The sequence below is a fragment of the Malaya genurostris genome, chromosome 3 (assembly GCF_030247185.1).
Source record: "Malaya genurostris strain Urasoe2022 chromosome 3, Malgen_1.1, whole genome shotgun sequence".
NCBI classification, from domain to species: domain Eukaryota; kingdom Metazoa; phylum Arthropoda; class Insecta; order Diptera; family Culicidae; genus Malaya; species Malaya genurostris.
In genome coordinates, this window is record NC_080572.1 from 202166934 (window position 1) to 202188135 (window position 21202).

The window sequence follows — 21202 nt, forward strand, 5'->3', positions numbered from 1 at the left end:
ATATCACTGGCAATCCAGTGAATGTAAACGAAAAATTTGCAATATAATCTAGTTTTAAAATTTCAAGACTGAATTGTTAATCATAGTGAAATTACTTAGCAGCCAATGACGATCAAGCATCTCAAACTAACTTATCTTTTATGGGAATAAAGGTTTATGAAAGCCGGCTTCTTATAAATCACTTTTTTGATAAGTCCCCCAAAAATTCTACCAAACTTCTTTCCAAGGATAACTACACAATCGAGATATGTAAATGAATTTATTATCAATGTCGAGTGGATTTATACACTAAAATTCATTCGGTAATTTCTCATCTTTTAACGAATTTAGAACAGCCTAACTACCGAACTTTATCATTCTACTTATATATCAGTGCAAATGTTATTCTTACTGAAAAATCAGCTACCGATGTATGAACAGCTGAGATCTGTAATCCAATTTAAGTGTGTAAGTCTTCGTAAACCAACTAATTATAGAATTCCATAGAAACAACGGAGTGCAAATGGCTAATAATGACAATAAGAAAGTTTGTCTGAATATCGTCATCCACGAAACGAAATTACTCAACAACAAAGGAAATATGATGTTCGAGTTCGAGGTGAAGAACAACTTATTTATTTCACAAATTTGCACCATATTTAAATGATTCGAAAAATTAGAAGTAAAACGATTAACGGATCCTTACATTGTTCAACGTTTGTGACATGAGATTTTATGATTTATCTTTCAACTAGCCGTGTATAAAAAACCGTGTAAAAAGAGACCTTACAAAAACAGAAATTTACTCACCAGTGCCGAAAAAAAGGAAAATCGTGCTCCTGTACAAACGACAACACAGAAACACCTAAAATTACGTCGGTACGTGAGTGACCTAATGCTCCACCAAAATCATTATAGATGTCGCCAATGTGCATAATAGCCTTTTCAGAAAAGCTAATTTGCCAATCAGCCGTTCGGCCAACTAGCCCCGGTCTCCCCTACAATATCTTTGCTTCGGCTCTAAGAAGCACTACCGCAGCTCGAAAATTGTTCAATACTGCTGTTATAGCGATGCGAAAACTCTAAGCGAATGCTCCTAATTTCATCTTACTCTTGAAGTCAATTTATCGAACAGAGACAACCGATCTCACTCTAACTAATGGTTCCCGTATATGAGATGAATAATGGAGCTAAGATAGCTTGAGTTGAACTAGTTTCTCCATCCATGCAAAATAAATGGTTTTTCATACAGAAAATATGTGAGTCTGATGACATGCTATCCATCTCGGAAAATGTTCTTCAAGTTGACCAATGAAAATCGTAACACAAGGAATTATTCGGATGCGCCATCAGCTACTTCCACAATTTTGCTCTTTATTTATATTTATTGGTCATATTGGGTACTAAACGATACTAAAACTAGAATAACAATGAATCTACAGTTAGTAATTATTTGATACATTTATATAGTTGTTGATTGCGCTCCTTGTAAATTCTAAATAATATAGCATATATAATCTAACAAAAATATTCTGTTTTATTCTACGTTTTCATTTGATCCATTTATTACAATTACAGTTTTTACTAACATAATTATCTTATGAACGAAAAAAAAATTCCACCTGACATTTTTCACAGTCAGTGGACCAAACCCAATGGGGCAACGTGAATCAAAATTATTATTAGTTACCTTGGAAAATAGATACGTATGCAATTTACGTAATAAAAATTGACAAAAAAAAATCCAAAAATGTGTCTTTTTACTCTGTTTTTGAGAAAATTTGAACAAAATTGGAAAATACAAGAGTTTCCAATATCAATAGCACCATATCCGTGCGCAATATTTGGATTCGATTGAATTCATTCGGTTATCTGCTAGTCGATGGTAGAGAGCACTTACGCGCCTACAAATGTTCAGCTTAAATCATTATTGCATGCAACACTCGGAAGTTGTACATTTCTCGAGCAATGGAATGTTTTTTTTTCCCATCCGTCATTCCCGAGTGATAAAGGATAAAACATGGGAAATTTCATTAACCTACATAGTCGCAAATTTATTTCTGATGATTAATACTTTAGCATAAATGTTCCTAACATGACGATTAATTCAATTACAAAAATATTTTCACCACATTATCTAGCCAATGACTTTAGACATTAAACTGATATTTCAAATAGTTTTTCCTAGTAAAACAGATAGCATACACAAACTTTCATTTTCCACTCGCTCATCATCAGCAGATCTCTCTGGGATAAAACAAATCTAATGATTAGTAAATGTAGATGCATAATTGCAGAGATTCTCTCGTTACAAACAACAAATCTGAAGATAGACCCAGTTTGAATAGGAGGTGGCGTTTCGTTCAAACCAGCAGAATCAAACAACGAGCCGAAAAAAAAAATAAACAAACAAAAAATTCCAGACGGAAACGTGCAGAATTCCAGGTTTCCAGATTGGGGGCATCACTTCTTCAGTGGATCGAACGTGTCCAGCAGGTCATCCGAGGTGAACAAGCCGTTCTTTGATGTCTGAAATGAAATCAAAGAGTTAATTTTGTATATCACATAAATAAGTTTGAATGACAATAAATAAGGAAAATGTGTTTTAGAACAAACAGCTATGATATCGATATCGATTATAATTCTGCAAACGAGCACGATTCACATACACTTAAGTATTTGCATGTAGTTAGTACCCCGGCGAACGACCAAAGAGGTTAGAGTCTGTGTACAAGCGATACATAATAATAATAATGAAGTTTATTTATTTAACCAATTCATTCTATTTTAGCCATTGTTTCTATCATCTATGAAGATATAGATATTTGTTTGCCAGTTTTGCCTTTCTGAAAACTACTATTGGTTATTGATCGAGTTCGAAGGCTATCACTTCTGGTTATAATGGTGTAAGTGATATAAACGATAAAATCGATTTTTTTATAACCGCTCGATTTTCTCGGAGATGACTGATCCGATTCAGACGAGTTTAGGCTCGTTTGAAAGCTTCTATTGGATTATTGGTATAAGTGACGAAAACGGCAAAACTCAAGAACTCATGAACTGATTTAAATAGTTTTAGGTTCGTTCGAGGCTAATATTGGGTTGTGAATCAATTTCGAAGATCAGATTGTTTCCATTCAGGTTCAGGTGATATAATCGTACAAGTGACGTATACACACAATTATTTCAGAAAGTGACCAATGATGAAGTTCGCATGTATGTATTATTACTTATACATTTGGTTTGAAGAATGTTGCCGAATATGTTATGTAAGCGCTGATACATGCTTTTGAGAACTTTTGAGGAATTCGTTCATTCGTTCCCAGTTGACTGGGCAGGAACTAAGCAAGTGCATCTCAAGCACCTCATTTCGGTTGGTTCAGGTCCAGAGCTCAGTTCCAGTTTTAATATAAAGAATTCAGTTTATGAATATAAATTCAGGCTTAGAACTCAATCCCAGATACAGAATCAAACATTCAGTTCTGCTGCAGGATGGATTTTTTTCGCAGTGTGAGTTTCGTTTCAAACAAGGGCAATTACATTAGCATTCAGCTGCTGGTCATTTGCATTGGAGCAAAACACACCGAAAAGTAAACAACGACCGTGAAAATCAGCCCTTTTAAGGGGTATAAATGTTTACAAAAGAGCTATTAGAATTATTCATCTGTTGAAATATGCAAATCGGAAATGAGAACAAACATTTTAGTTCACCGTGCGAACTTCGCACCGAACGAGAGCAAATAAAACCAGCCAAGGATGGCTTATATCGTTTCAAAGAACGCTTACCAGCAACTCTTCACACGATTCAATCAGTGCCATCAAAGAGAGACCGATATCATCGCAACAACAAAAACCCGCCCTCTCAGCAGGCCGTTCTATTTTGTTGTTCTTTGAGCGCTTGTTGAACGACATATTGCACGAAATATTTGTTCAGTTTGCTGGAACGGTTTGTAGTTGTTTTTTCTCTTGCAAAAATAGTGTGAAAATTAAGTGTTACCTTATACATAGAAAGAAAATTTGTTGTTATTCTGCGTGAAGTAGAAGTATTGTGCAGGTATGTAGCGTTAGTTTAAAAAAATAAGTGGAAAAAACTTCAGAAAATCTGCAGTAAAACTAGTCCAACGGGGCTCCAACTCCTCATGTTAGAAATGGCTCAACAATGGACCTCTGTCTGCCGGGTTTGTTGAACGAAAAAAATGGCATTCGGTTCAACGGTCTGTTTCAAAATCGGCAAACGAAGGTCCCGTGTTGGCCTCCCGTTGAACGATTGATTGGACTTTCATTGGACCAATGATCCAACGTATTGGACCAATGAAGGACCACCGTTGAACGTTTTTTTCTAAGTGGGCGGCATGGCTCATTTAACATAGAATAGACACCAGTGCGAGAGCGAATTTCTCTCGATGACATTTCTGAGAATCAAAGACTAGCACGCTGCTGTGGGGATCCTCTCTGAAGCAACAAACGGTCGCCTATTCTCGTTTCGCGATCCGATTCTATAAAGGCAGTTGATAATTGCGATAGAATCATTTTACTATTGCCGTTTATTCTAACTATGTCCATATAACCTTTGTATAAGTTGTGTCTATGAAAATGTCTGTGAATGCTCCTCAAGAGGGTTTTGAAATATTGCAACCTAGTATGAGAATCATCAAGTTGAATCATCGATTCGATTTTCTGCGAAAATTGTCAACTTGCGATTCTCTCTTGGGAAATTCCACACAGCAACGATCATTATCAGACTGTAAATTTTTTAAGGGCCGTGAAATACTCAGAGTATGAAGTAGAGCGAAGAAATATAGAAAAATTCTCTCGCGGTTCATGCATTGAGAGACTCGAGTTCTTGTAGCATCTTCTACCTGATTGTAAATGTTGTATACAATATAGATAGCAATATAGCAGCTTCTGTCAAATTTTCGGCAATCACCAACACTGAAGCCAGCATTTGATTGCTTTGCGTTCGAGAATAATGCTCAAAACAATGTTTAACATCGCAGATAATTCCAAAATTATGCTCTTCTGAAAGCCCGTACAGCATCTTGTTAGTTCTTTTAATGAAATATACAAATCCGAAATAAAATAATCGAGATCAAAATTCATTCTGGCGTTAGGACCGACCATTTGTGAAAAATTTGCAAACAAAATCACGTAAAAAGAAATTGCTTCAGTATTAAATCAATCCGCACAGGAAGCAGATTTGCTGCGGGACGTTCGCAGTGCGAATTTCGTTTTAAACAAGACCGATTGCATCATCCAGCTCCTGGTCGTTTGCATTGGAACAAAATACACCTCAAAGTGAATAACGACCATGAAAATTCTACAAATCAGTCCTTTTAAGGGCTATAAATGTTTACAAAAGAACTATTAGAATTACCTGTTGAAATATGCAAATCGGCAGTGAATATAATCAGTTTAGTGAAGGTTAGAAATTTTCGCATACTTTTCTCGACTTTTTTTAACTGGATTTTTTGCGTATTGTTTCGAATGAGGAAATTTTTCGTAGAATATTGAATAAAGAAGTTTCTAGACGTTTCAATCGAGTCTAAGATGATGAAAACCGGTTCAGCCGTTTCTAAGAAATAGGAGTGATTTTCGGTGTGGAGTACACAATTACTTTTTTTCGATACTTCCGGAATCAGGAACAAAGATCCGGTTTCCTTATCCTTATATTACATTTTGGTGGGGAAAGGGTTCCAATCAGCTTTTTACAGCCCTGTCCAAAATGTATTGCCCTCCCCGTTAATTTGTATTAGGCCGAATTAGCGCATGCGCGCCATATAAACGCCTCTTTCAATATGAGGAAATTATATTATTACCCAACAGTTTCTATTATTTATTCATGTTGGTTTTCTTACCTTTGGTCATAGTTAATATTCTGTTTTACCTTAATTCCAGTGTTCTATTCAATTGTGTTTCGTAAATGTCTTTTGTTGTCCTTCTATTTTATTTCCATTCCGTACTTTTGCTGATGTTATTTTATTCCCTGAAATGTAAAAGTTAGTTGTATGCAATGGTCTTTTTAGTCTTACCGATGTTCCATTTTGTATCTAAAATTTCCTAAGAGTGTTAATTAAATTATTTTCCAATTTTTCAGCTCCACATTTATCACATTTGTTCCTGCTTTTCTTGAGTATCTTATTCTTTATTCCGAATTTCTTGGTTATGCTCAGTCATCCATTTCCGAAAAAAAAACAAAAAAAAGAGAGACAAAAAAGGATTGGTGTTTTTTTAATGACATCTTTGTACGGCCGGTCATGATGGTTTGACGGGAAAAAAACTGAGAACATGCATTTTTATTTAAATTATATTGACCCTTGGGTCCCATAAGTATTGCTACAGCATGTTCACATTTAGTTGTCTTCAGTTGATCCTTGACAGTGGCAAGGCACAAATCTCCAAATATCAAGGGGAACGTGCCATTTGAGCCAATTTGTTCTGATTCCTGATTCCTGACCCACAATCGAAATGCATCACTACCAATTTGGTACAACGCACTCAAAGGCACGGTAAAATGTATATTGTATATACACACAAAAACACATACATACACACACAGTCACACACATACACACATGCATACATACCCACATGTATTCCACACGCAAGCATTACAACATTGAGTTACTATTTATACTCTGATAGATCCTAACTAAAACTAGTGTACCAATAGTCATCTCATTAGTAGAGTCACCATGTTATTTTAGCAATCACTCGACTTTTAATAATTGATTTGTGATAAATACAAAGTCTTTGCATCGTCTCTAATAAGCAATAACGCATAGCAGTAGTTCGGAAGTGGTTCAATACTGCTGTTTTAGCGAAGCAAAATGCTCCACTTTTTTATGTTACTTCTGAAATTAATCTATCAAACAGAGATAACAGAGCTCACTATAACTAATGGTTCTCATATATGAAATGACTAATGGATTTGAGATGAATGGAGGTACCGTTACCCAATTTCTATCTCTTCTAATGATCGATCGTTAGTCCTGAGCTGAAACGGTGGCCTTTATTACCATTCTTGCATGCACTTACTCTTACATTTCACTCACACATCATCTCACCCATCAGGTCCCAAACGATACATCCTCACAATACAAACTGGATGAACATCGTTTGACAGCTATCAGTGGTTTGCCCATTGGTTAAGTCATTATTATTCCGTTCTATTTTACAATATTCTATCTCATACCACAGTAATCCATTGTACACAAACCACCAATACACGTCAAATATGGACTCGATTCACCGTTCACCTGTTGTCATCGTGTGAAACCCAATTGGGATACGTTCACTCCACTTAACTTCTACTTCTATAACACTGGTTATAGGAACCGGTAGTATGAAAATAAAACATAAAAAGAGCTCAGTTAAGCCCTACCGGCCTCTCCAACCTCGGATGTTGGAGCGTAATGCAATCAACATTTCACTCACAATCGAAAGGTATCATAATATACGGTTTGATACAACGCATACATACATACATGTATAAATATATACAGGCACCAAGGCATACTGACGTACACACATATATACATACATATACACACATGTGTACATACATATACATATTTACAAATATGTATTTCACACACAAATATTGTAACATTGATTAATTAGTAAATTCTAATACATAATAATTCTAATAGATAAATTCGAATAGATTTTAACTAAATTCATTGTGCCAATAGTCATTTCATTAATAGAGTCACCATATTATTCTACCGATTACTCGACTTTCAATAAATGAATTGTCATGAAATCAAATACAAAATCTTTGCTTCATCTCTGATAAGCAATACCGCATAAAAGTAGTTCAGAAAATGTACGATATCGCTGTTATAGCGACGCGAAATACTCCTAACCTCATCTCACTCTCGAAGTCAATCTATCGAACAGACACAACAGATCTCGCTCTAACCAATGGTTTTCATATATGAAATGACTAATGGATTTGAGATGAATAGGGGTGCCGTCACCCATTTTCTATCTCTTTTATTGGTCGATCGTTAGTCCTGAGCTGAAACGGTGGCCTTTATTACCGTTCTTGCATTCCACTTCACTTATACTTCACTCACATATCACCTCATCCATCAGATCCCACACGAGCACGACACAACCTCACAGAATAAACATCAAAGATGAACTTAATTCACCATTCAACTATTCCGTTATCGTGTGAAACCTGAGTGGGGTACGTTCATTTCGCTTAATTTCCACTTCACATCGGTAATAAGGGCCGGTAGTATGAAAATGAAACATAAAAAAGAGCTCAGTTAAGCCCTACCGGCCTCTCCAACCCCGGATGTTGGAGCGTATTGCAATCAACATCTTATTCAAATCGTTTCATGCCTCACTCAATAAACTCAATAATTAAACTAAAAGTTATAACACATATTTATATTAAATTGTAACAATAATTAATCGTATCTGATGATGTTTGCAATACCGTCAAGCCCATCAACCACGGAGGGGAATCAGGAACAAAGATCCGGTATACCCAAAATCGATGTATTTGGTCGACAACTAACTAAATCTGTCCAATTCAAGAATTATACGGCTATTTGAATACATTTGATTGAATTTTCCGTCTCATGTATGAAAACACGGCGCTGAAAATGAAATTTTTATAACTATTAGTCTGTAATTGCGGAACCGGAAATCGTACCCAGATGAAATTGGTAGGATTATATGGGGTTGTAAGACCTTCCATTTTAACCCACGTTGGTGAAAATTGGATGAGCGGTCTTTGAGAAAATCGATTGCACGTTTTGAGTTCATTTTGCACATTTTACCTCGTAACTCCTGAACCGGTAGTCGGATCCAGATGCAATTCAATAGCATATTCCCATAGACTACAAGACATTTAATTTAAATCTTAGTTGAAGAAAATCGGTTGAGTGGTCTCTGAGAAAATCGAATGCAATTTTTCTTCATTTTTTCGCACATTTTACCCCGTTATACCCGAGCTGGAAGTACGATCGGGGTAAAATTCAATAGCACCCTATGTTTACAAGAGACCTTTCATTCAAATCTAAGTTTTTGAAAATCGGTCCAGCCATCTCCGAGAAAATCGAGTGCACATTTTTGTTACATACACACACATAGACTTTTGCTCAGTTCGTCGAGCTGAGTCGAATGGTATATGCCATTCGGCCTTTTCGAGCCTAGGTTAAAACATTAGTTTTCACAGTGCTTTCATAACCTTTCTATATGCGAAAGGCAAAACTACGGGGTTGTGCACAAGACACGACTGATTGCGATGACATTAAAAATGCAGTAAATAAAATATCACCGAAATTCTATTAGTAGAAGAGGTCACGATTCTAGGATCTAAATACAAGGAATAATATTCTTCAAATAATTTACATGTTTATTATTTCAGATAGCGCATGCGTTTCTCTAAATAACTATTTCTATTGTTTCCTATGCTTTCGTTGTGTGACATTGGTGACATTATTATTATATGTCTTTCATTTTGCCTTTACCTAACCTATATTTCTCGATCGCAGGAGTTGATATCGAGTTTTATGAACGCACAGTTTCAGTTTCAGTGAGTTAATGCTATTCGTATTCACGTCAATCCGGTTATGTCTCTGACATCATCCATCAGTTCGTCGAGATCTGCAAAATATAACAATTTTGTGCACTCAATTTCCTCGGATATGGCTGAACCAATTTTCCTGAATTTTATTTCGATATCAATTCTGGTTCTTGGATTACAAGGTGATTTGTGTGGAATTTCGATTTCAAGGGTGTTTTTTTTTTTAAATGACCATGTAAAGACCTACAATTCCTTTTGTTAAATATTTCCAGTTCCGATTTCAAAAGTACCGGAAATAGTGGTAACACAATTTAAAATGAAACTAGCTTCGGAAGTACTGAAAATAGTGGTTCAATATTCCCAAACGGAGCTCACTCCCATTGCTCCAAGTTGTCTGAGCCGATTTTCATAGACTTAGATTCTTAGATGAAAGGTTCTATGGTTTCATACAAAACTCCTGAGTTTTATCCGGATCCAACTTCGGAATTATAAGGGCCTCAAGTTTCAAACCGTCGTTCGGAGAGACGATGCATAAAACATACAGTCTATTACATAAGAGCGTGGTAACAAAAATGGAAAAAAAGCAGCAATCAACCAGCAATGCTGTGGTTTTAATAACCGTTCAAACAGGGATCTGTTTACACAAGGAAAAGCAATGTACGTTTGCTCCAAATGTAAAACTGAACTGAACGGCCGCAGTGTGTCTTCCTATATCAAGGATGTGCTAGGCTCAGAGCAGTCCCATTCAACGAATTTTGATAGTCTTTCTGCTCAGGTTCGCCAACTTTTCGATCTGACCGAAGCGATTGGCAAGAAGGTCGAAAATTTAGCAAATAAGCGATCCCCTGCCAACTCTATGAACACAAGCAGCTGGCCAAAATTAGGAGTAAAACGTCGCCGTGGAAACAATGGACAAGCCGTGCAAGATGCTGCTGTACATGGAACCAAATCTATTGATCTGAGCGATTTATCTGTTCCGTTCATTGTTTCTTCAGCTGCATCACACAAAGTTTGGCTCTACTTATCTGGATTTCAACCATTGGTGACCGTTGAAGATGTGCAAAAAATTGTCTCTCGCTGTCTCGATGTATCTGACGCTGTCGATGTCGTACGGCTTGTTCCAAAAGATTCCAAAAGATGCGGATCCAACCAAATTGACGTTTATATCGTTTAAAGTCGGACTAGACCTATCTTTAAAAGAACAATCACTTGACGCATCGACCTGGCCCAGTGGACTTCTGTTTCGCGAATTTGTCGATCACGTTAAAGTGCGTACTGCCGAGAGAGGAGCACTTACGACCCCTTTAGACAACGGCACTCCTCAACCATCGTCGTCGCAGCCTCGGATCCGGGACACCCAGTAACAAGCACTAAGGAAGTCTCCCTACCACTCCGCCCAGTCGTGCTCTCCGAAGACATCGTCCCGGTCCTGTGGTCGGTGATGGTAGAGGAGGCTTTCGACATGCTACTCCAGGCGAGTATATTGAGCTACTAGAACCCGCTGTACTTGACAATTATCCGCTTTCTATACACGGAACGACCGAAATTAGCTCTGCGCCTAATTCGTATTACTGTTTTTGAATTAGTTGATTTTAACAACAAAATTTCCAAAATAACTATAAAATTAGTTAAAATTGAGAATTTACTTTGCTGAAAAAAACTCTTATTTTCAGAGAATGTGTCTAGTTGGCGAATAGCCTGTACACAAACCAGCAATATTTCAATCCAGTACGAAATTCTCATTGACAACAAATTTTGTTATTAAAATCAGAAAATTTGATTCTATTTATCTATCACCATCATTACTGAAGGACAGGACAAAGAAAACAAAATTGAAATTGGTTTTATTAACAAGTTTATTAGCTAAAAACTCATGAGAAGTGTCAAAGCAAAACAATCCATTAAAAGCTAAAAAGGATAGTCTTGTTGAAACTGCTTGCAAATTGTTTAGATGTTTTTCGCATGTGTTACGATATATCCATATATAAATTTCTAAACTGTTATGTAAAAATGACGTAAACTGTTAGTGGAAAGTGAATTTATTCAGAATTTGTGCGCATTTGAAGCGATTGTGCGTAATAATGTTTTCACGCGGAACAGGGAAGTGAGTTTCGAATGTTGCTCTCTAATTGTACATGTCAAATTATGTTTTTTGTATCTTCCAACCTTCCGGGATACGCTGTCCGGTGTACTACTTGTATTCGGTTTTTGTTTTCCGAGTGCTAAAAGTTTTCAGTGAGAGAGTCAATTTCGCGAAGTCGAATGAAGAAAACAGCAATTGAGAAGAAGAATTTTCATAAAGAAGTTTATGTTTCGCTTATGTCTTTTTCTCCAATACAACATCGTATTTATACCTGCCAATATAGAAAAGATAATCGCGACTGAAATTTTTTCGGCAGTAGTGTGCCATCTAGTGGCTAGTAGTCATTACGGTGTTACCGTTTCGGTGACAGGGCGCCATATAGCTGCAGATTGCAGAAGCCAATTCAACCATTCATATTGGTTGAAAACAACATTTTATTTCTTTAATTCAACTAAAAAATTAGTTGAATTGAAATGAAATGTGCCTTAGCTAAGAAATGACAGCACGTTTAATTTGTGAATTCAACTAAAAAAATAGTCATTTCAACAAATATTTTATTATTATTAAGGGAATGAGAATAAAAAATCTAAATCAGCAAAAGTAAGATTTTTTTAGTTGTCTCAAAAAATAACTAACTAAAATCAGCAAATCAACTAAATTTTTCGCGAAAATGCTGATTTCGGTCGTTCCGTGTAGTGTTACTTTTTCGCATGGTTTATGCATTTACTATCAAAACGTGCGTGGATTAAGGACAAAAATTGATGCATTCTTCCTAGCTGTTTCGGATACCGAATACGACATCATCGTCCTACCGGAAACCTGGCTGAATGATCAAATTTTCTCTGTACAACTCTTCGATCACCTGTATGCTGTTTACAGGAGTAATCGCTCCCCGCTAAACAGCCACAAAACACGCGGAGAAGGCGTACTGATCGCAGAATCGAAGAAATTTAGCAGTTCAATTGATCAAACAATCATGCCTGCAGCACTTTTCTCGATGAGTTCAACCTGAATGGATTTACCCAGATTAATACATTGCTGAATCGAAACGATCGTCTGTTAGATTTAATACTCGCAAATGATGTCGCTTTACCGGACATAACCGCATTCTCGCCAGTTGAGCCGTGGTCTAATCCACGTTTACGTGCTCTTAAGCGAACACGTTCTGCCACCTTACGAAAATATTGTAACACTCGTTCGCTGTATTTCAGGCAACAACTGAATACAGCAACTAGACAGTATCGTCGTTACAATATTTTTCTATATCGTTGCTATATTAAACGTATTGGAATGAATCTTCGTCGAAACCCTAAACGTTTCCGGTCCTTCGTTAACTCAAAAAGGAGAGTGGCTGGCCTTCCGCACTCAATGTACTTAACCGATGAAACGAAAAGGAATAGTGCGATTTATTTGCCCATCCTTTTGAACAAACATTCAACGAAAGTTCTGCTACACTGATGCAAACAGATGAAGCAGTTACAGATGTGTCTCGTGATATTTTTAATTTCAATATTCCGCTTGTAACCGAAGAAATGGTTAGAGTCGCATTGAACAAATTGAAGTTGTTGTTCGCTGCTGGACCCGACGGTATTCCCTCATCTGTGCTGAAGCGTTGTGCAGGTGCTCTCAGTTATCCACTAGCAAGACTGTTCAACCTTTCAACTCTACAATGTGAGTTTCCTTCTCGATGGAAGTTCTCCTATCTGTTTCCTGTTCACAAAAAAGGTGATAAACGCAATGTCTCCAATTATCGAGGAATAACGTCTTTGTGTGATTGCTCAAAGCTGTTCGAAGTTATTGTGTACGATTCCCTCTTTGCCAGCTGTAGGAACTACATAGGTAACGAGCAGCATAAGTTCTATCCGAAACGTTCGGTGTCATCTAATCTCATGTTGTTCACTTCGAAATGTGTGCAGAGTATGGAAGGCGGATGGCAAATCGACGCAGCGTATATGGATCTCAAAGCAGCATTTGACCGAGTGGATCATGGAATTCTTCTATCAAAATTGCAACGACTGGGAATCTCATCGATGAGCGTGGAATGGTTCAGATCCTACCTAACAAACCGTTCTGTCAGTGCAAAAATTGGCTCCTCGATTTCAGAAGTTTTCTCAAACCTGTCCGGAGTTCCGCAAGGCAGTAATCTTGGTCCGCTGCTGTTTTCGATTTTCATGAACGATTTTTTGCTACTGTTACCACCGGAATGCAGACTCTCCTATGCCGATGACACAAAAATCTTTAAAGTTATCAAATGTCTCCTGGATTGCATTGAGTTACAGGAAATGATACAAACGTACGTTGAATGGTGCTCAAAAAACTATTTATGTTTAAGTATCGAGAAATGCTGTATCATCTCCTTCCATCGTAAAACTGATCCTGTCATATTCGATTATTTCATTGCGGAGAGATCCATGACACGAGTGGAGATCATAAAGGATCTTACTGTCATTCTGGATCAAAAAATGACTTTTAGACTTCATTATGACGAAATTTTAGCCAAAGCCATTTGTCAACTCGGTTTCATCATGAAGATTGCCTCAGAGTTTCGGAATCCGTTGTGTTTGAGATCTTTGTATTGCTCACATGTACGCTCTATACTTGAGTCAAACGTTGTGGTATGGTGTCCTTACCATGCTCTCTGGAATACTAGGATTGAAGCTGTTCAACGAAAATTTGTGTGATACGCTCTGCGCCTGCTACCGTGGCGTGACCCCATGAACTTACCGCCATATACCGATCGATGTCGTCTATTGAATCTTGAGCCATTGGAAACACGACGAATCATTGCTCAAGCTACATTTGCAGGGTTGTTACGAAAAATTTCAAAATCAGAATGCGCGAAATCCGCGCAAAGTCGAATATTGAAACGCGCAAAATCCGCGCGAAGTAGAAAACTAATACGCGCGATATTCGAGCCAAGCATTACACCACTATTTCTATGCAGGTTATACTTTTCGCAAAACTTGAAAATCCACTTAAATATAAAAATCTGCATAAGTTTGTCATATAAACACAACAAAAAAGGCCGCATACAACACGTCACTTTGAGAAACCCCATGAAAACGATTTCATTTTTACTTTCCATCTTTTTCGACCTTAGTTAATTTATACTCTGATGTACGGAAAATGTTAAATTAAAAATCAAATGGCTTACAATTGTGATTTTGAAAGAAGTTAAACAGATTTCAGTGAAGACATTTTGTAGCTACAACATATTATTACTCGGCAAGCTTTTTTTCCTCGGTAAGAAGAATTTTAACGTAAGCCACAAAGGATGATCTGATTAACACTTTTTAATTTCAGTTTCAATTATTTATCGCCTTCTGATTAGCTTATGTTTTCTGAGACAGCACCTTCTTCTGTGGTTGCAATTTACCCTGAATGTCTTCCTTTTCCTCCTCATCTTGCATTCTTTTATTTGGAGCAGGAAAAAGTCCACTGCAGTTAGTTTCTATCAAACTTGCTCTCCAGCAGGCATAAAACCTCCTCATCTTTTGCATCAAGAGATTACAATCAGCCAAAGGATACATTTCCTTATATCTAGTGCTTTTATAGTAACTAAATCTAATCAGACAATGACATGAGGAACGATTTCTTGATAACATTATGTGATAAATGAAAGTAGAAAGAATTGAAACATTTGTTAAACATGCGACACATGTTAGCAATGGACTCGTTATATTCATAATTAGTTCTAGCATAGGGAGCCCGAAGAAAAAATAGGCTCGAAAATTACGACGTCGAATGTCTAATTGTAATAATTGCAATAGCTCGGAGCAATCGATTCGCGTCTGAAGTAGGTCTGCCACAAAATTAAAGGATATCTCCATGGAAGACGTCAAACAGCGATTCGGACAAATTTGCGTTGAATCGCTTCAATGCGTTGGATATCGTTTTGGTAATAAGATGACCAGATAACAACAGCATGTTCGAGATTTGAACGAACTAAAGCGCAATACAGAGCTTGCAAGCAATGTACATCAGAAATTTTTTTAGTAAAATAAATCCAAATAGCTCAGAGGCTTTGGAGTTAGTAAACTCTGTGTGCACCTTAACATTTAATTTGGAATGCAGGAGACCACACAGGTCCTTAACAGACGATACGCGTTCGAAAACAGTTTGTGAAATATTATAGTCGAACTTGAATACAGATTTCTTGCGACTAAAAGAGATGATGGAGCATTTAGAGGCATTTAAAACCATTTTGTTGATGTTAAACCAATTAGTTAAATTATCTAACTGCTCTTGTAGGAACTCTGAGTCAGCTGCAGATTTGATTATATGAAATATTTTAATGTCATCGGCGAACGATAGTTTTATACACTTGATCGGAACATTTGGATCGTTGAGATACAATTAAAATATAAACGGTTCTAGGTGACTTCCTCGAGTAACTCCAAAGGAAAAAGCAAATGGTGAGGTTGTACAGTCTCCTATTTTCACTATCATTTCATAACCAGTTGATATGAATGAAGCCAATTCAAAAATGATTCGCTAAATCCCAGTCTATTTAACTTGGAGATCGTTATGTGATGATTGATATTTTCGAACGCAACAGAGAAATCGGTATGTATAGAATCTACTTGTAGTCGTGCTTGTAAAGAACGTATGATTAAGGCAGTGTAGGTTACTAAATTTGTGGAAGTTGAACGCTTTGGCATGAATCCATGCTGGGTCTCAGATATGTAATCAGAGCAATTATGTGTTATAAAATCCAGAACTATAATTTCAAACAGCTTCGCGCACAAATCAGCAATTCCACGGTAGTTGGATACTATGCCCTTGTTGACATAGGAATTCTTCTATTTTTCAGGAAAAATTATAGAACGCAAAGAACAATTGAAAATGTTGGATAGATGAACTAACAAACTATTAGAGCAATTTCTTATCACCACGAATAGAATCCCGTTGGATCTAGCACTAGATGAACGCTTTAGCCTTTTCATTTCATTTCTTGTCCAATTTCGCTTCGTAAGCCTGTCGTGCAAATTTTGTTTTAAGATTGCAATTTTCATCACACACAAAATTTGTGACCACATTATCGAAGAATAACATTCCATTTATTACGTTATTTGCATTATTGAATGTGTTTTCACTGAGACGATATCTTCCATCTGACATCAATATCTTTGAGTGCGAAAATCTTCTCTCGATTTCCGCATTAGAATGGGAAAACGCAATCACATATATTGAAACGTTTTTGTAATTCCTGGTAACAGCTCTGCTGAAATAGCAATTTGTACCACTCAAGATCGGAGAGCATAAAATCGAAATTTTGTTCACTGATGAAAACATTTGCTAGAACTGCTTTATCGACAATTTTGGTTTTATCAAGGTGAAAATTCACCAGTTCGGCCAGCTCGACCAATTGCTGAAACGTTGGCCCATCCCTAATTTTTTGGGGTTTCATAAAACTCACAAGCTTCAAAACACAGCTTTGCAGGCAAGCAAAGAATTTTTTTATTCGAACAAATGATTCACAAATGTGAAATGATGTTTTTTGAAATTTGCGCAAAATCCAAATCAAAATCTTAGCAGAAACCGCGCCGAATCCGCGAAAATCGCGAATTCCGCAAAAACCGCGAAATCCGCGCGACCGTAACAACCCTGCATTTGCTGCTAAACTGCTTTTGGAGGATATTGACAGCCCACCTTTGCTAATGCGGTTAAGTCTCTACGCACCGGAAAAATCACTTCGTCAACGCAACTTTCTGCTCCTGGAATCAAGAAATACGGTTTATGGACAGCACGAACCTTTTCGCTCAGTCTGTACGAGATTCAACGAGTTTTTTCCAGTATTTCGATTTTAATATGTCGTCCCGTGTGTTTCATCAACCATTCCATTATTGCAAATGTCATAACACTTCGGAGCCCACATGAGCCTTGCACAATGATTGAGAATAGTTATGTCTACTTGACCTTTTTCATATTGTGTATCGTGATAATTATTTTAGTGTACTTACTTCATTAATTTTTATTCATTAAGACAAGCTATGTCAGATGAATCATAAGAAACAAATAAACATGTAACGATTACTTGCGATCGGTAAAGTGGAATAGTGTGATTTTTTTAACACAGAGGTCAGTAGTGTCCTTCATGCAATGCGAGAATGAATCAGCTTTGTCATTTTGTGACTTTTCGGGCGCAAGAACAGAAAAACTGCTTTGAAGCACGAAGCGTACTCGGTACTAGTTTTGGAAAAATGCTGAGATTGAATTGTAAACAAGAGTCAGCTGATTTATTCTCGCATTGCTCCAATGACACTACTGACCTCTGTGTTTAAAAAAAAATCACACCATTCTACTTTACAGATGTAACAGATTGTATATCTTTTTCAATTTTTTTCCTGCAAAGCGAATATGCAAAAAACAAATATTCTCATTTGGGGTTTGACCGATTTTTATGTTAAACTGTAATGCCATCTAGCAGTTCAACATAAATCGCAGATGTGAAGTTATCGCTATTTGCAATACACTCATCATCAAATTTGCAAAGTTCTTCATGGTATGCCGAACGAAAACAAGTTCTGGCTTATATTGGCCGATTCAGGTAGTGATTCTTTAGTGGTAATATGAGAAAGGTGTCATTGTCCCATTAGGTGGTTAGAAACAGGGTTTCCTTCTATTGTTTAACATAATGCAAAATTGTCGAAACAAAGCCCACACTGAACATATGTTTCAATTGCTTTATTCCTCAAAAACTTCCAACTAAGAATCAACTTTTGTTGGAATGCTCATACCGCATTACAGCAAATGTTGTATCACGACTTTTTTTTGGTATCATAGATTTTAAAGCACGAATATCATATATTTAGAAGATAATTGCAAAGAACATAGTAAAAAAAACTATATCACATATTGCAACAGGTAATATGACGACACAATTCAAGACACTTTAACGACAAAAGACTACAATACGACAAGAGAGTACATATACAAAAAGGACGCCGGACGAAACAAACATGTAACACTAATCGTCGGTAGACTTCGTAAAGAATTCATTTTCATCGATCTACCGACGTTTGTACTACCTTTTGAGTAAACTGTGATGTAGGACCAGTAGCGAGCAATAGTGAACCATTAATGTTGAGATTTGCGGTAATGACTGTATTCTTGCCGCCGGCATTGAGATCTTTATTAACCATCGACGTCGGCATTCGCTTTCCGTTCGTTTCAACACGGTTTGTGACACCCTTCTGGCGATTGGTGGAGTTGCTTAAATCTCTCTTGAATTCATTAAAAGCCGATAAAGCAAAGTTTTCAAAAAGAGCTTCCGAATCAGATAGTTCCGCGTGCGTAGAATTCGAATTTGCATGCTTTGCCGATTGTTGTGACTGTTGGATGGTATAGTTAGTACCGGAATTAATGTTCGGTGAAGTACTACCGGTGCGCGTTTCAACGTTGCTGTGGCCGGTCTGGAACCCATCGTACAACGTGGCATTCTGTTTGGTTACATCTAGTGGGTTGGTTCTTTGGATATTTTGAGCAGGGGCAGTTAATGTAGCAAATGGGTTCGAAAGCGAATTAGTAGCCGTTGGAACCGATGAATAATTGTAAAAAGCTTTGTTCAACGATAGTACTTCGTCCACTTTGGACGAGCTATCAGCAAAGTTTTCGATCTCATCCGTGAAAGAAATAGCAGTGGAATGACCATTTACTGCGAAGGAATTGTCGATGGCAGTGTCCTGTATGAAGGTTCCAAATGGGTTTAAAAATGCAAACAATGTGGCATGCTTATTTTTTCTATTTTGGTTACGTTTAGAAAGCATGCTTTTCTACTTAAAATAAAAATGATAAAAATTACACAAATTCGTATACCTGTGGATTGAAAGGTGCCGACCCGAACAAATCCTGATATCCGTTACCGTTGATAGCCGTACCACTGTTCTGGTTAACTGAGGTTGTCCTTCGTGGGGCAGATTTCTGTGGAGGAGGAGCCACTGAAAACAGAAAAGAAATCCCATTTATCTGGTTTCAAAGCCGGCAAAAGTCCATACAAACACTTACGAATTGGAGGAGGACTTGTGGGAGCACCGCATCCGTTGCTGCCATTGTTTCCGTTGGTGAAACTGTTATGGTTGCTGCTACTGCTGCTAGTAAACAGCTGTTGGCCTATGCTTTGCTTCGGTGGTTCAAATCCGAACAGATCATTGCTGATTTTGTTTCCACCAATCGAAGGACTGTCATTGTCCGGAGCACGCGGATCAAAATCACTATCCGAGTCGGAATTTAAAAGCAAACCTTCCATCTTTGTTCCGACTGAAGGTTTGAATGCTTCCAGTGTGCTGTTGATCTGTTGGAACAAGATACAATACAGTACAATCAGTGCAATCGGTAACCAATAGGAATACTTCTCAAACCTGATTTTGTATATTCCGGGGTGGAACGAGTGGAGCAAAGTGCTTCGGTGATGTTTCGATCAACAGTTGATCATCATTGTTTGGTAACGACACATCGATGCCTGAAAGATTGACTGTTTACTCATCAAGTAGAGCCGAAATCAATTGCAGTTTCAACTCACCCAGATCCGGCGTCTTACTGCCATTGACTGTGGCCATGTGGCTATCGAGGCCGTTTTCCAACGCTGGCACATCGTAGATATCACGGAGTCCAAGCCTCAGCAGCAGTTTGTCCAAGTCCGGCTTCGACACTAGCTCCGAGAGGTCCTTCAGGCGTTGACGGTACGCGGAAACCGTGTTCTCCAGCTGTTTGTTCTGGGTTTGCAACTTCGATGTTTCCACTGTTTTGCCACTGTCATTCACGTAGCGTCTATTGAGAAAAAGATCATTAGAAAAAGTGTTGAATATAATTATGCAATTTCATATATTATAGACGGATTTGATGCTTTTATTCACATTCTTAATTTTTTCGTAATTTTTTAACAAATTTTTTTACTTAGTTAAACTGTGGCAGTTAAAGATTGTCCCAGAAAGTATGGACGCAACCAAAAATCGCTGCCATTTCGCAATGGTTCAGAATCTGTCAATTTTTATGGCTGAGTCCAGTTGTTTACACTCTTCTCTAACCACTTGCGCAGTTATTTATTCGTTTTCATTAGTTTATTTCGAAATGCGTGGACTTTCAGCAGAACAACGTCGAAAAATTGTGAACAAATGGTCCTGCTAACCCTCAGTTGGATAAACGTATACTGAAGGCGTTCGAGCAAAAGAAGAAGGTTTCAGTTCGCGATGTGGCCAAAAAAGTGGGCGCTTTGAAGTCAAATGTTCTTTGTGCTAAAGAACGTTTGAATCTTCGAACCTATAAGAAGCAGAAACAACCAAAACGTAGTCCGAAACAAGAAACATCGACCAGGCCGAGGATTCGAAAGCTGTACAATACGATTCTTGCTGTACATTTGAACTGCATAATCATGGACGACGAAACCTACGTGAAACTCGATTAAAAATCCTTGCCGGGACCAAAATATTAGACGGTGCGAGAAGGGCAAGTGTTAAACCAGTCCGAGACATCGATTGAAGTCGAAAAATTTGGTAAGAAAGTTATGGTCTGGCAAACAATTTGTAGCTGCGGTAAGATTTCGAAACCCTTCATCACCACTGCTTCAATGAACAGCGAAATATACATAAAGAAATGTT

At 37.5% G+C, this 21202-nt stretch overlaps 1 protein-coding gene across 7 annotated transcripts in view; it reads right to left on the reverse strand.

Annotated features, from left to right (window-relative positions):
• Positions 1-1312: 1312 nt before the first annotated feature.
• LOC131439196 (PTB domain-containing adapter protein ced-6) overlaps positions 1313-21202 on the reverse strand; it is a 153942-nt gene continuing 134052 nt past the window's right edge. For 5 of the 7 annotated variants that reach the window (XM_058609930.1, XM_058609935.1, XM_058609934.1 and 2 more), the window contains 6 exons: positions 20128-20375; positions 19967-20079; positions 19614-19899; positions 19425-19546; positions 18638-19291; positions 1313-2508 (listed from right to left, as the gene is read on the reverse strand). In XM_058609930.1, coding sequence (XP_058465913.1) covers positions 2443-2508; positions 18638-19291; positions 19425-19546; positions 19614-19899; positions 19967-20079; positions 20128-20375 — 1489 coding nt within the window. In that variant the 3' untranslated portion in view covers positions 1313-2442. Of the gene's footprint in view, positions 2509-18637; positions 19292-19424; positions 19547-19613; positions 19900-19966; positions 20080-20127; positions 20376-21202 lie in introns of those variants that run through there. The other 2 variants (XM_058609936.1, XM_058609937.1) reach the window with 2 other exon arrangements.